This window comes from Callospermophilus lateralis, chromosome 14 (genome assembly GCF_048772815.1).
Source record: "Callospermophilus lateralis isolate mCalLat2 chromosome 14, mCalLat2.hap1, whole genome shotgun sequence".
Taxonomy (NCBI): domain Eukaryota; kingdom Metazoa; phylum Chordata; class Mammalia; order Rodentia; family Sciuridae; genus Callospermophilus; species Callospermophilus lateralis.
In genome coordinates this window covers 18855406-18869927 of record NC_135318.1, presented here as the reverse complement: position 1 = coordinate 18869927, position 14522 = coordinate 18855406, and the positions used below count along the sequence as shown (strand labels likewise).

At 41.0% G+C, this 14522-nt stretch overlaps 1 protein-coding gene across 1 annotated transcript in view; it reads left to right on the top strand.

The window, feature by feature from the left end:
* Window positions 1–14522, top strand: part of Dtnb (dystrobrevin beta) — a 227110-nt gene that overhangs the window by 188061 nt on the left and 24527 nt on the right. Inside the window, exons 13-16 of the mRNA XM_076833871.2 lie at window positions 1375–1460; window positions 2299–2412; window positions 4180–4276; window positions 9288–9308. Coding sequence (XP_076689986.2) covers window positions 1375–1460; window positions 2299–2412; window positions 4180–4276; window positions 9288–9308 — 318 coding nt within the window. The remainder of the gene's footprint in view (window positions 1–1374; window positions 1461–2298; window positions 2413–4179; window positions 4277–9287; window positions 9309–14522) is intronic.

Sequence of the window (14522 nt, the reverse complement as noted above, 5' to 3'; positions counted from 1 at the left end):
ATTTCCACAGAACAGGCATTACCGTTGCATGGAAGTTTTGGTGTCTTTAAGCCAGTTCATCTCGTACCAGCAGTATATACCCCATTATTCTTTGTCTTTAGTAACAGTTGATATTTTCATTCTTTTTAACTACTCTAATAGATGTGAAATGCCATTTGTGGTTTTAATTTACATTTTCCTGATTATGAATAATGGCTGAGAATAGTTTCTCATCTGTGAAATGTCTGAGTATATCTTTTACCCATTTTTCTACCAGGTTATTTGTCCTTCACATTTTTCTTACTTTTATAATAAAAGTTTTAAAACATTCAAAAAGGCTCAAAGAGTAGTATGGTGAACTTTTTCATACTTTCAGCCTAAATTACATGATTGTTAATATTTTACCATGTTTTTTACTTGACCACTTCAATATAAGTTGCATATGTCCTAATTATATCTCCTGAATACTTCAGCATACATTGACTTCAGCATACATTGCCTAAGAATAGAGATATTTTCCTGTGTATTCAAAATGTCGTTGACACACCTAAGAAAATAAGCAATAATTTAATCATTTAAAAAAACTCATGTTGGGGCTGGGGTTGTAGCTCTGTGGTAGAGTGCTTGCCTAGCACATGTGAGGCACTGGGGTTCAATCCTCAGCACCACATTAAAATAAATAAAGGTATAGGGAAAAAAAGCTCATGTTAAGTGAAAACCAGAATTAAAACCTACATGTTGTATGATTCCATTTATATGAATTTTCTAGAAAAGGCAAAACCAGCCAGAAAGCCCATCAGTGGCTGCCTATGGTTGGGGTGGGAGTGGTGGTTGAAGACTACCATGAAGGAATATTTTGTGGTGATGGAAAATGTTCTAAAACTGGACTGTGGTTGTTGGCTGCAAAACCAATTTGAATTTACTAAGATTCATTGAATTGTATACTTAAAATGGGTGGATTTTATGGTATGTAAATTGTGGTAGAAAGTTTGCCTAACACGTGCAAGACGCTGGGTTCTATCCTCAGCACCACGTTAAAATAAAGGTATTATGTCCAACTACAACTAAAAAATAATTTTTAAAAAAAAGGGCTGGGGGTGTGGCTCAAGCAGTAGCGCGCTCGCCTGGCATGCGTGCAGCCCGGGTTCGATCCTCAGCACCACATACAAACAAGTGTGTCCGCCAAAAACCAAAAAATAAATATTAAAAAAAAAAAATTCTCTCTCTCTCTCTCTCTGTCTCTCTCTCTCTTTAAAAAAAAAAAAAAAAAAAAAAAAAAGCCAAATAAATTTAAAAAGAAAAGTTAAAAAAAAAAACAGTTTCTAAGAAATCAAGTCAGTCTTAGACCCTAGGTACATTTGAATCAGGAAAAAAACAACTCTCTACCTCCTCTAGACTCGTCCTCCTGCTGATGTGAGCTTTAACTTTGATGCCAACAAACAGCAGAGACAACTTATTGCAGAACTGGAAAACAAGAACAGGTAAGATGCATAAATCAAGCCCATTTCTCAAGTCCAGGATTAGCACATGTGTATCTGGTTCTCATCTTCCTCACAGATTAGATGGCTTCCGACCACACAGGAAGATCCCACCCCAGTGCACAGAGGCTGGCTGAAGCCCAGGGAATGCCCTGGGCCCCGGTGTACATGTACATGCTGTTGATTCTGGCTGTGCAAAGTGCTTCTCTCCTGTGCTCCCTGAATTCTTTCTCCAGATCCCCTCCCGCACCAGTGTGACCCCTTCCTGGATTCCTTTCTCCACTCTGCTTCCCTGAAGCATTTTGCTCTGTGTGGTCATCTTGTCCTGGCCCATTGCACTGCATGTGACTAGTCTCTGGGTTAGGAAAAACGCTTCAAAGGCATAAAGACCTGACAGCAGGCTACTGTGCACTGACTGGTAGAAACCAGGGCAGAGACTGGACCTAGAGTCACACGCATGGCTTCAGGAGAGAAGGGTCAGGGGCTGGAGACCTGAAAACCTGCATAGGGACCTGCACGAGGAGGTTGAGGAGGTTGCGAGGAGCCTTTTTCCTTCCCCCAGGGAGGAGCAGGGTAAATAAAGCATTCTGGTTGTCATTTCCCTTCCCTGGAGATTTTGCAAGTTATTGGGAAGAGTGTTTTTCTGACTTTTCCATCACAAAGGATCGTGTCGTTGAGGGACTGTCAGGTGAAAGAGCATCGAGGAGGAGTCTGTTTCACATTTTGGTCATGTGGAAGCAATCAGAATAAGACGCTGTGAGGGTTAAAAGTTCTAACAGGAAAAAGTGAAGGAGAGCTGAGAAGCACCAGGCAGCTGTCTTTCTTTCGTCCTCCTCTCTAGAGAGATCCTGCAAGAGATCCAGCGTCTCCGTCTGGAGCACGAGCAGGCTTCCCAGCCCACTCCTGAGAAGGCCCAGCAGAACCCCACGTTGCTGGCTGAGCTGCGGTTGCTGAGGTAGGTAGTGAGACTGCTCTTCTCTCCCCACGCTATAATCTACAGTGGAAACAAACTAGTGAATTAGAATCTCTTGCCATGTAGGTAGGCAGTCCTGTTAGAAAAACCTGCCCAGGAGGTCCATTATTAATCATGCTGAGAATTCAGCCATCAATACAAAACTGGTAAATACCAGTTTATCTCCTTAAATTCCCAGGACAAGCTGGGTAGTGTCTGTACTTCGGGGATTATTTTAAAGTGACTGTTATACTGCCATCCTCCTCTTCCCTTGCTGAGTTGTCTGGCTTTAGAGACTCTGGCTGGGCATCCCGCTTTCCCTTTCCTGTGAGTAATTCTCCTGGCTCTTCAGAGAGCAGGAGAAGGATGCTTCCAATGCACCTCAGCGGAGATGTGAAACCACAGGAGCCTCCCTTATACCTTGACTATGTATGGTACCTTTTCACTTCTACAAAAATATAGAGTGTCTCTTAAGATTGAGAAGCTAGACATGGGAGCAGAGAGCAAGGTCAGCTTCGAGTTTAATGCTCTTTTGGAGGGAATGAAGAATCTTCTCAGAAGAACGTGACCTAGGATCTTGTTTCCTTTCTACCTTAGAAACAGTGTGTACCCTCTTGTGAGTAGAGACTTTAGAGGAACCATTGATTCCCACCCGAACTCTCAATTCCCAAGTAGCAGTTCTTTTCTGTTAGGTTGTAGCATTGACATTCCACAATCAATTTCTAATGTTTCATCATCTGGGATTCTGTGTAGCTGAATACCTTTTTTTTTTTTTTTTTTTTTTTTTTTTAATTCTTCCTTTGGTTTAGGTCACTTAGCCTCTTAACCATGATTTCTTCTCCTAGAGAATGGAGATTATTGTTTTTCCATAGGTATCCTATTGTTAAAATTTGTATCCTCAATAATTAATAATAAAGAATTAAAACTATGCAGGTGAAAATCATTAGAGATATATAGAGTCCCATCTCCTAAAAATTCATTTTAGTTTCTAAATGTAGTCAGGTGGAAATTTTGGTTGCTCTGTGTTCACACTGTGCCATGTTTGGGATATTAGTGAGATATGAGTGATACTGGGAAGGATGGGGAAACTAATGTTGACTCCAGCAGAGAATTATATAATATGTAATATACATCTTTTTCCTTCCCTAGTTCAGTTCAGGCACAAGTAACTATTTCTATATCTAGAAAAGCAAAAACTGTCCTTCTGGCATCTAACTGTTTCTGGAAATGGGATTATTATTAAAGTGTTCAGTGCTAAGCTGGAAGGATCTGAAAAATGTGCATTTGGTTGGCTGAGTCCAGGAGTGTCCATAAGGCAGCAAAAAGCAGGAATTTATGTAAATCCAAAGGGATTTTCAAGCTTGAGAAATCAGGAATGTTTGACTTTGAAAGGTGCTTCTGTATCATGAAGAAGGGAGGACACTTGGGTAGTGTTCAGAAGACACTGGGCCTCCACCTGACACAGAAACCAACACCAACAGAGTGAACACAAAGGCACAACTTGGAAACCACCAGAACACTTGGAATTTCTTTAGGATTTTGGTATAGAAAATAATCTTTCAGAATTACTAACCATGAAATTGGTAAATTCATCAACAGTAATATTGAGAACTTTAATTTACTGGAAGACACATAAAGGGCAGGTTTAGTTTGTTAATATTTGACATCCTTTGGATTCTGATCAATGTATATAAATCCAGGAGAACTGCCAATTCTCATCTAGGTTAATACAACAGTTTTGTTCCCGGTGGACTCTTCCTCTTAATGCAGGCAAAGGAAAGACGAGCTGGAGCAGAGGATGTCGGCACTACAGGAAAGCAGGCGGGAGCTCATGGTCCAGCTGGAGGGGCTGATGAAGCTGCTGAAGGTAAGCAGAGGGGCCTCTCTGGGCTTCTCCTCCTACCAGTCTTCTGCTTCACCTCCCACCACAGTCTCAGCTGCGACCGCCCTTGGTTTCAGAATAGCATGGAGGCTGAAAGGCTTGGCTGCCAGGCCTAGAACCAGTGTTCAGGCAAATCTCCACAAATTTGGTATAAAAGTTATCAAAATTGGTACAAAGCCTGATTATAAAAAGTTATTAACTGGAGCGGCCGGGCATTTTGATCAATTTATATAAATCCAGGAACTGCCAATTCTCAGCTAGGTTAATAAAACAAAAGTTTTGTTCCCGGTGGAGAAATCAGAAATTATAATCCTAGCTGCTTGGGAGGCTGAGATGACCATCTCAAGTGAGAGGCCAACCTGGACAACTTACTAAGTCTCAAATTCAACCTTTCTCAAAATAAAAAATAAATAAAAAGTCTGAAGGTGTGATTCAGTGGTGGAGCTCTTGCAAAGCATGCATGAGGCTCCGGGTTTAATCCCCAGTACTATAAAAGAAAAAAAAAAAAAAAAGGCTAGGGTTGTGGCTCAGTGGTAGAGCACTTCCTTGCATCTGTGAGGCACTGGGTTTGATTCTCAGCACTGCATATAAATAAATGAATAAAATAAAGGTTCATCAACAAAAATAATGAAAAAAATTTAGTAACTGGAAATAGGGTAATGTCCTTGAATAGTTGCTTTTATAAACAAATAAGGATGTTTATAAATAGGTATTAGTTATGTATAAAGGAATATTTCTCAACTGAAGTTTCTCTTAAGATAATTTTTCAGATATTCCACCTAAATCCTTAATGAATGTCATGTCCTATTTAATAAGTAGTATGGAAGCAAACTGTATCAGAGTGATTTTAGAGAAACAAAACCAACAGAAAATATAGACTTATAGAAGAGGGGGCTTATTATAGGAATTGGCTCACTCAATTATGGGAGGCAGAGAAGTCCCATGATATGCTCTCTGTGTACACAGTGGTACAATCCAGCATGGGTCCCAAGGCCTAAGAACCAGGGGATATGATGGTGTAGTCCCCAGACTAGGGAGTGTGTTGGAGGAGTGGGTATTAGATCACTGGCATAAGTCCTGGTATCCTAAGGCCTGAGAATCAGAAGAGCTCTTGTGTCCAAGGGCAGGAAGAGATGAATGCCCCAATTCCAGAAGAGAGAGCAAGTTTGCCTTTCCTCTTTTTTTCCCCCTAACCCCAAATCCCGAATATCTTTCTTACTTTTGTCTTATAATTTCAGCAAAACAAACAGGACCCTGCCACCCCATCTTATAGGATCCCCTACCAGATTTAAATGCCTTATCATTTACCCACTTGACAGGGCTGAGGCCATTCAGACTAGAGAAATTTATAAACACAAGCCTAGAAATGTTGTCTTTTTATCCATGGAACACAATTCACAGCTGAAAATCTGATGTCTTTAGTAATGTCCGGATTCCTAAAGGAATTACAACACAATCTTAATTTGTGTATTATATACATTCCCAAAAGGTCATATATAGAAGTCAGTGACTTCTATTAAAATCTCAAAGATGTTTTCCTACTATTAAAAAAATTATACCAACCCATAATAAAAACACCCTTTGGACTCCTAATTTTAATTTCAAATGACTGTCTTCCTTTCATTGATGTTCAGTCTGTTAGTATTTAATTCACTCATAAAACAGCTGTAAGCAGTTAGTCAAATGGACAGTTGAGCCACATGGTCTGGGAGGCTCATAAATTAACATACATCACACAGTGAATTTCCATTTCACAGGGAGTTCTTTCACTCCATAGCGTCAGTAAAATATTTTGTACTTCATTTTTTTATCTGAAAAAGTGATCATGTAAGTAAGTATATATAAAAAGTTGCACCATTGTTTATTAATTCAGTCAATAAAAATTTTTCTCATACTCTTTTTGGGGAACAAGGCAGGGTAAAAACTAACTACATGTTTATTTTACAAAAATGTGTTGAGTTCCTAAATGTCCTGCTAGGTATTTGGTAAGTGATGGTGAAGAGACTCAATCCCCATCACCAAGGAGTATCAAGGACTTCCTTCTCAGTTATTTTTTCTTTTGATGATATAATATACACTGATTTTCAAATACCCATGTTTCTCTACATATCTTTTCCCTACATTTTTTCTTGATTAGTGAGTATATCAATAACCTGTGCTCAAATTTCTTATTTAATCTAGAAATGGTTGTGTGCTGGTACTTCTGTTTCTAATGCATGCTTTCTTGTTTTTCTGTGTGTGTGGGGGGGGGTGTGTGTTACTGAGGATTGAACCCAGAGGTACCCTACCACTGAGCTACATCCCAAATCCTTTATATATTTTATTTTGAGACAGGGTCTTGCAAGGGGGCCAGGCTGGACTCAAACTTGAGATTGCCCTGCTTCAGAGTCGGTCTCCCCCTCCCTCCCTCCTTCCCCCCCCCTCTCTCCAGTAGTAGATGGACAGAATGCCTTTATTTTATTTACTTATTTTTATGTAGTGCTAAGGATCGAACCCATTGTCTCACGCGTGCTAGGTAAGGGCTCTACCGCTGAGCCACAACCCCAGCCCCTGCTTCAGTCTCTTGAGTAGATGGAGTTGCAAGGTGTGTACCACTGTGCCAGCTCATAGTTCCAATATTGCTTTTGAAATACACTTATATACAGATAAATACTGATGTTTTGAATTTCAACCTCATTTGCAAATGTTTATCTAGCTAGAATGTATATTTTTGTATAGATGATCCCAGAAACTATGCCATTACTTTGGCCACCAGGCCAGACCTTACCCCATGTGGAAGAAATTCAAATTTTTAGATATCATAAGCAGTTCTAGGATTTGCACTTTAAAATTAAGGTATTATGACCCCTTTAAATCAAGTTTGGGCTCTGTCCGTTGTCATCAGTCAATGTTTACTGATTCCTGCTGACTAATTGATAACAAAAAGTTCTAAGACCTTATATCTAACCTTTTTACAGTGTTGACAGAGCCTTAAAGACTTTATCTGAATAACTGTGTGTGTTTTAAGTTATACAGCTCCATCCTAGGTAACACTTTGCCAAAGTCCACAAGTACACATGGGGACCTTGAAGTCCTGAGGATGATAGCCTGTCCACCAACCCCATCCTAATGTGACACATGTGTGTACTGCCAATCATAATGGTTTCATGTCTTTGAACAAACATATATAGCAGAGTCACCACATGGGCAAGCATAAAATATTGCTGGAAAAACAGTGACAATTGGGAGGTATCTGAGAAGCAGTTCTAAGAAATTACAAACTGGTCTTTTGACCTGAGAAAGGATTTCAGGCTGTGAGAATTGCCCCATTTCTCCCCTACCATCCCAATTTCCATTTCAATACTTGGTAGCAGCAATAAAAAACATGTTTTAAGATTGTTTAATAACTCTCCTATGGCTGTTTTTGCCTTGCCTGCTGAATGTAAGCATTGTCCAGCACCAGCCGGAAGCCTGGCTGCAAAGGGAGATAACTTCCCAACTGAAAAACTCCCTTGGGACTAGAGCCCTATGTGCACATGCATAGGCAGGAAGCCTCTGCCTTCTTCAGGTGAATGAGCTGGTGCTCAGGGCCACCTGTCTGGGTTCCCTGGGTGTTAGATTTGGTCAGTACCTGGCAGCTGACTTCTGATAAGAAAAACACCTCCCTGGGCAGAACCAGAACTGCCTCAAGGAATTTCTTGCTGTTCATTTAATTTCTAGTTCGTGTCTGGCCGTTGCACAAGTAAAAAATATTGTCTCCCACGTTTTTACTTACTCTCTCTCCCTTTCGCAATTCCTTTGCTTAACTAAAATCACTCTGCTGTCACACCTAGACCTGTACACTTTGTGACAGCAGGAATACATGTCCCTTGCTAAGACTCCCAGACTTGTGTTCAGTGGAGATGGCCTGCACATATGGATCCAACTTAAGTAGAGCCATTGCAGCCACTTTAATATTTACATACTGGAGCAAAGAGCAGATGCTCCCTGACCACAGACACCCACGATGAGGCATAGAAAGAGGAAGAAGAAATCCACTAAAAGACAGAGTAGGGTAGTCAAAGAGCAAAGGACCGAGGAGAAAGAAACTCGAAAGTGTTTATCTCATCTTTGAACTTCGTCTGCAGTGTCTGATGGTGCATTCATTTTGTCAGTCAGCTGGGATTAGCAAGGGCCATCACTAAAGGGTTCTAAAAGTCAGACCTGATCTTTATGCCTTCTGCATAAAAATTACCAAATAGACCTGCATTATATTAATGAAAAACCAAGACTGAGAATTCTGTTTTGAAAGGCCTTCTGAAGCAATCTGCGGTTTATTGGGGGAAATGGGCATGTGCTTCCCTGAAAAAAAAAATGGAAGCGGGTGCAGTTCCAACATGTTTAGTGGGGAGAGGGAACTAGAAAAGAAGCAGACCAAGATCGGATGGAACTGCTCACTGGAAACTTAGAGAGCAATGGTTCTCAAACTCGAATGAAAGACTCTTGGAACACACTGCTTTGCCCCATTCTAGAGCTTTCATTCAGTGGGTCTGGCCAAATTTGTATCTCTGGTAAGTTACCAGGGGATGCTGGTGCTGTTGGCCTGTATTCCACACCTTGGAACTAGATAAGTGTACCAAATCACTTGTAAATTATGAATGGTGACGTAGAATAATGGTTAGGATCTTAAGCCATGATTGAATTTCTTCTATCAGTTTACCCTAAATAGTTATGTGACCTTAGAAAGTGAGGCTCTCTTGGCCTCTAAGATCTGTAAATTAGGAAGTTGGACTAGATGGTTTCTAAGATTCTTTCCTTTCAGTTCTATAAGTTTGCATTGAATTAACTGGTTGGGGCAGAGGCCTGCCATTTGCTGTGTCCCATTGATGCTCTTCTACTGGACAGTCCCTTTGATCTCAGAACCCAGGGTCTGGCTTGGTTTGCCTTGTTTCTTCTATCATTTCTTCCCAACATTTGTGGTGATGGCATTAATTTCTCTCCTTTTCTCCTCTGCCTTATTTTTGTTCATCACTTCTAGGAAGAAGAGCAAAAGCAGGCAGTAAGTGCACTTCAGAATTCTCCTCTGGACTCTTGCTCCTGTGCATGTTCTTCTGTTCCTAATATAAATGTTGCCTCCTTCCCTCTCCCCTTCCTGCACTACATCATCTCTGAGGAATTGGTCATGTGTAAAACCCTCAGCAGTTTCCTCCATGGTGTCTAAAATGGCCTAAAAGTCCTGATCTTGTTTACCTAGTGGAGCATGTTCTTACTTGAAACCAGAGCTCGTTTAAGTTTTTTTAAGTGCACATCTGCTGTGTTTATTTAAATATGCATGATTAGCCAGGCTATCATTGCATTTTCCTGCCCTTTCCTGTTCTGCTGTTTTATGTCTAGAGGGACTTTAATTGCTTGAACCAACTTTCCGGGTGGTGGGGGTGACCTCGGGTCTAAATGCTGTGGCATGAATGAATGTGCATGGAAATGATTAGTTCTTCAGGTAACCCAAGGTGTCTGACAATCTTGAATAAGCTGCTGGACACTGCTGCTCCTCCAGCCCTTTTAACACAATTACTGAGGACAACTGCACAGAAAGTGGTTTGCCGCTCAGAGCAGCTGCAGGGGGACCTTGGGGTTTCTGAGTTATGTGGCTGTCACTGCATGATGTTCAGGGAGGGTGGATGTTCTTTTTCCTGATAGCCACACAAGAAAACCAACTGAGGGTCTATACACAGGAGTAACTTAATTTGTTTATATAAAATAGTCCAGTTTTCAATGCATACATTTTTACATAAGCTAAAGCTCAGTTTACCTCAGGGAAACTAAAACTCAAGAAATATAAATGTTTAGTTTAAAAATCGCCCACTTTTTTAATAAACACAAACTTGTCCTTGTTTTAGATTAAGAATGAGAATATAAAACATGCTCATTTTTTTCCAGTTAGGAGAGTAGTGGAATTAGCACAGAGCAGAGGAGAGGAAAGGAAGAGCCAGGTGATGAGGGAGGGGCAGGAAAGGGAGGTGAAAATGGACAGCAAGTCAGGGAGAAGGAGGAGGCCCTGGCGGGGAGCCGCCAACCCAACAGCTTTAATGTAACAAAAACTGGTTTGGTTTTGTTCTTGCCTGGAATTGGTTTTGCTGTTTCCTTGATTCACACAAAGTTTTATCTCTTCCATCTTTTGGCACTTCCATTTACAAATGTACATTTACAAAGCAGAGGCTCAATCCCAGACTTCCTGTGCTTCTACCAGGAAGTGATATGCATCACTTCCCCTCCATTTCCTTGTTCAGAGCAAGTCACATGACCACACTTATCTTCATGGAAGGGGGCAGGGAGGTATAGTTTTCAAGTGTGCTTAAAAATAGGAGAGAGCAGAAGTTTAAAGCCCCCCCCTCCCAAGTAGGAGAATGAATGGGCTGGGTGAAGGGAAGGAAGCAGACCACTGATCCTTCCTCTCCTTTTCCACTCCCATTTCCCTAGTAGTCTCATCCCCACTTGTGCAGTATGGCCTTCGTGCTGATCCTGAAGTGTCACTCCCCCAACAGCTGCAGAGATGCACTTTACAGCTAAAGCTACTTGCTGGGAATCTACTTCCAACAGTCTTCCAGACTAGCATCTCCTGATTTCACTCTGTGAAAGAATTGGAAATGCCCTTCCATTATCTGAGACCTCTCTTTCAGAGAGGGTAGACATCATGAATATTTATTTTAACAGTAGTAGTAGAGCTTCCCTACAGTATGTTTTTTTCAAATTTTATGGAATAACATGTAATCTAAGAAATCTAAGAATGCATCATTGTGGGTGTTTCTTAGGCCAAGTTAAAGCTAACACTGAGGGTTGGGGTCATAGTTCAGTGAAAGGGTACTTGCCTAGCATGTATAAAGCCCTGGATTCAATCCCCAGCCCCATATTAATAATAATAACAACAACAACAACAATAACCTTGAGCAGAGAGAGAATTAAATTAAGCACACTCATTTCAGTGACCTTTCATTCTGCATGAGATCATCATCCTCTTAAAGTTGGCAAAATGGGAAACGGATTGCTGAAGACTGCCACTCATAAGCCTCTTGTGTGTGGTCTCATGAATTCTCCACAGACAGGGTCCTGAGCCATATCATAGTCATCCCAGTCTCCTAAGTTTGTTCGTAACACCAATGGGTACAGATAGTTTTGTCCTCACTACAGATGGCTTTCGCCACCATGGTATGAGGTAGGGGATGCTGCACTGTTGATCTAGGCAGAAATCCCCATCTGTCCACCTCACAGGCTTAAACTGGACCCACCTAAGGCCCAGCCCTGAGGCTCTAATTTGGACTAAATGACTAATTTTACATAATTTAGTGCAGTTTTTCACTTGTATGGCTGAAAAGACTATAAAGCTTTAGAATAAGCCAGGCATGGAAGCTCCTACCTGTAATCCCAGCTTCTTAGTAGGCTGAGGAAGGAGAATCACAGGTTTGAGGCCGACCTCAGCAACTTAGCAAGACCCTGTCCCAAAAATAAAAATAAAAAGGGCTGAGATGTAGGTCAGTGGTAGAGCACCCCTGAGTTCAATCCCCACTATGGGGGGAATATATCCTAGCTATTTTGTTTTAACCCATATCATTGTAGAATGAGAGACAAAAAAGTAAGCGTATTAAATATAGGGCTAAGATGTAACCCATTTTTTATACCAGACTCTGGCTAGCATAGTTTGATTTTTTTTTCTATCAAAATATATTATCTTATATATGTAATAAAGCAATTGTAGAAAACCTGTTTTTTTCAGGACTGGATATTGAACCCAGAGGCATTCTACCAATGGACTACATCCCCAGTTCTTTTTATTTTTTGAGACAGGTCTCACTAAGGTATCCAGACTGGCCTTGAACTTGAGATCCTCCTGCCTTAGCCTCCCAAAAATTATAGGTGCATACCACTACGCTCAGCTATAAAAGACTTTTTAAATGAATTTACTAGACATGCTTCCAAAAACAGGCTCTATAAATACTTTATAGTAAACTTTTAAGATAGCCCACCTTCTTCTCCCCTTCCCAGGGATTTACTATTACTACCATGATCCTATTTACAGAACTTTTCTAACATATATTTTATGGGGGTTTCATGCCACACAATCTCTAGTTCACTGCAGACACCAACTGTTAGTCCTACAATTTAATTCAATTCTGACACTACCTGGAGTTTACCCAGAACCCAGAGGTTAAGGACTCATCTCACAAGATTGACCCCTACTTCCGTCACCAACTATAAGTAGCACACACTTATGTCTGATTTAACTGCAAATCATGACCCCTTCCCCAAGTTCAATAATTTGCTCTAATGGCTCCTGGAACTTGGGGAACACGTCACTTGCTATTAACAGATTTATTATAAAGGATATTATACAGATAAACAGCCAGATGAAGAGGGCAAGGTCCAGAAGGATCCAGAAGCACGGGAGCTTCTATCCCTGAGTGTTGTAGTTCTCTACCTCCTGGGCTGTGAATGCTTTCACTAATCCCAGAGCCTCTTTGTTGAGGGTTTATGGAGGTTCTGTTAGATAAGCAGGATTGAGTGAGTCATTGGCTCTGGGTGACCAACTCCATCTCCAGCCCCTCTCCCCTCCTCAGAAGTCTGGTGAGGTTGAAGGTTCCAGCTTTCTAATCGTGCCCTGGTCTTTCTGGCAGCCACCTCCCATGTTGAGCTGTATAAGGGGCCCTGACCACCAGCCATCTGAGTAGAATGTCAAGGACCCCCCTTCACCCTGGAGATTTCAAGGATTTTTTAGAAGCTCTTCTGCTAAGAATCTGAGAGGAGAGATGTTTTAGTCCGCTTTTTCATTGCTGTGAAAAAACATCTGAAAGCAACAAAGTAAAAGAGGAAAAATCTATTTGGTGCTCACAGTTTCAGAGGTCTCAGTCCATAGATGACCAAATTGGTTGCCCTGGGCCCAAGATGAGGCAGAATATCATGGCAGAGGGGCATGGCAGAGGAAAGCAGCTCAGGACATGACAGTGGGGAAGCAGAGAGACTCTGCTCACTAGAGTTTATATTTAGTCAAATATAAACCCCAAAGTCATGCTCACAGTGGTCTACCTCCTGCAGCCACGCCCTACCTGCCTACAGTCACCATCCCGTTAATAGCTATCAGCAGCCAGGCACAGTGGTCCATGCCTGTAACCCCAGCGGCTCGGGTGACTGAGACGGGAGGATCACAAATTCAAAGCCAACCTCAGCAAAAGCGAAGAGCTAAGCAACTCAGTGAGACTCTGTCTGTAAGTAGAATAAAAATTGGGTTGGGATGTGGTTCAGTGGTTGAATGCCCTGAGTTCAATCCCTGGTACCCCGGCAAACAACAACAACAAATATCAACAGATTAATACGCTGATTAGGTTAAGGCCTTAATAACCTAATCATTTCATCTCTCAACTTTCTTGCATTATCTCACACATGAGCTTTTTGGGGATACCTCCTTCAAATCTAAGTCCTAATAGAAGATCAAATGCATACTTACTGTCTCACAGAATCACATATTGCTTTGGCTTTGGGGAACTTAGAATAATGGGAATGACTGTTACTTTAAGAACTTTGAGGCCAAAGGTTGGGGCATAGCTCAGCGTAGAGCCTTGGCTTCAATTTCCAGCACTCAAAAACAAATTTTAAAAAATAAATCAAATTTTAAAAAGCTTTGTTGCTAGAGTTTTACATTCAGCCTCAGCCAAGTGCTCTGAGTGTCATCAGCACTGGTGATTCTCTTGCCTTTCTCCTTCCCTCTCCCTTCTTAGATCTAAGGGTCATGCTGAAGGGCAGAATGGCCTATGTCAGATGGGACAGGGTCAGTCAGGCTCAAGATCATCATCAGGATACAATTAAAGGACTTTGCTTTCTTTGCTGTTGTATCCCCAGTCACTAGCCTATCCTGTCCCATAGTAGATACTCAATAAATATTTGTTAAATGATAACCAGTAATAACCAAAAACTGTATGGATTAATAATTGTATTAATTGTAAGGAACAAAACTGGTTTTAAGTACCTATAACTATGATTTTGCTCAAGATACTCTCACATGATAGGTAGATCCTTTCAGGAAACTAGACTATAGTTCAGAAATATATAAAGGAATTAGGAAAACAAAATTCAGTGTTACTAAACAAATAGGAACATCAAGGTAAAATATTAGTATTATTAGCTCTATTATTATTGCCTAAAGAACAGATAATGATTATGTAGAATAAAATTGCCCTCTTTTTTCCTAACACAGATAATCTATAAAGAGCATCTATAGTCATTTGTG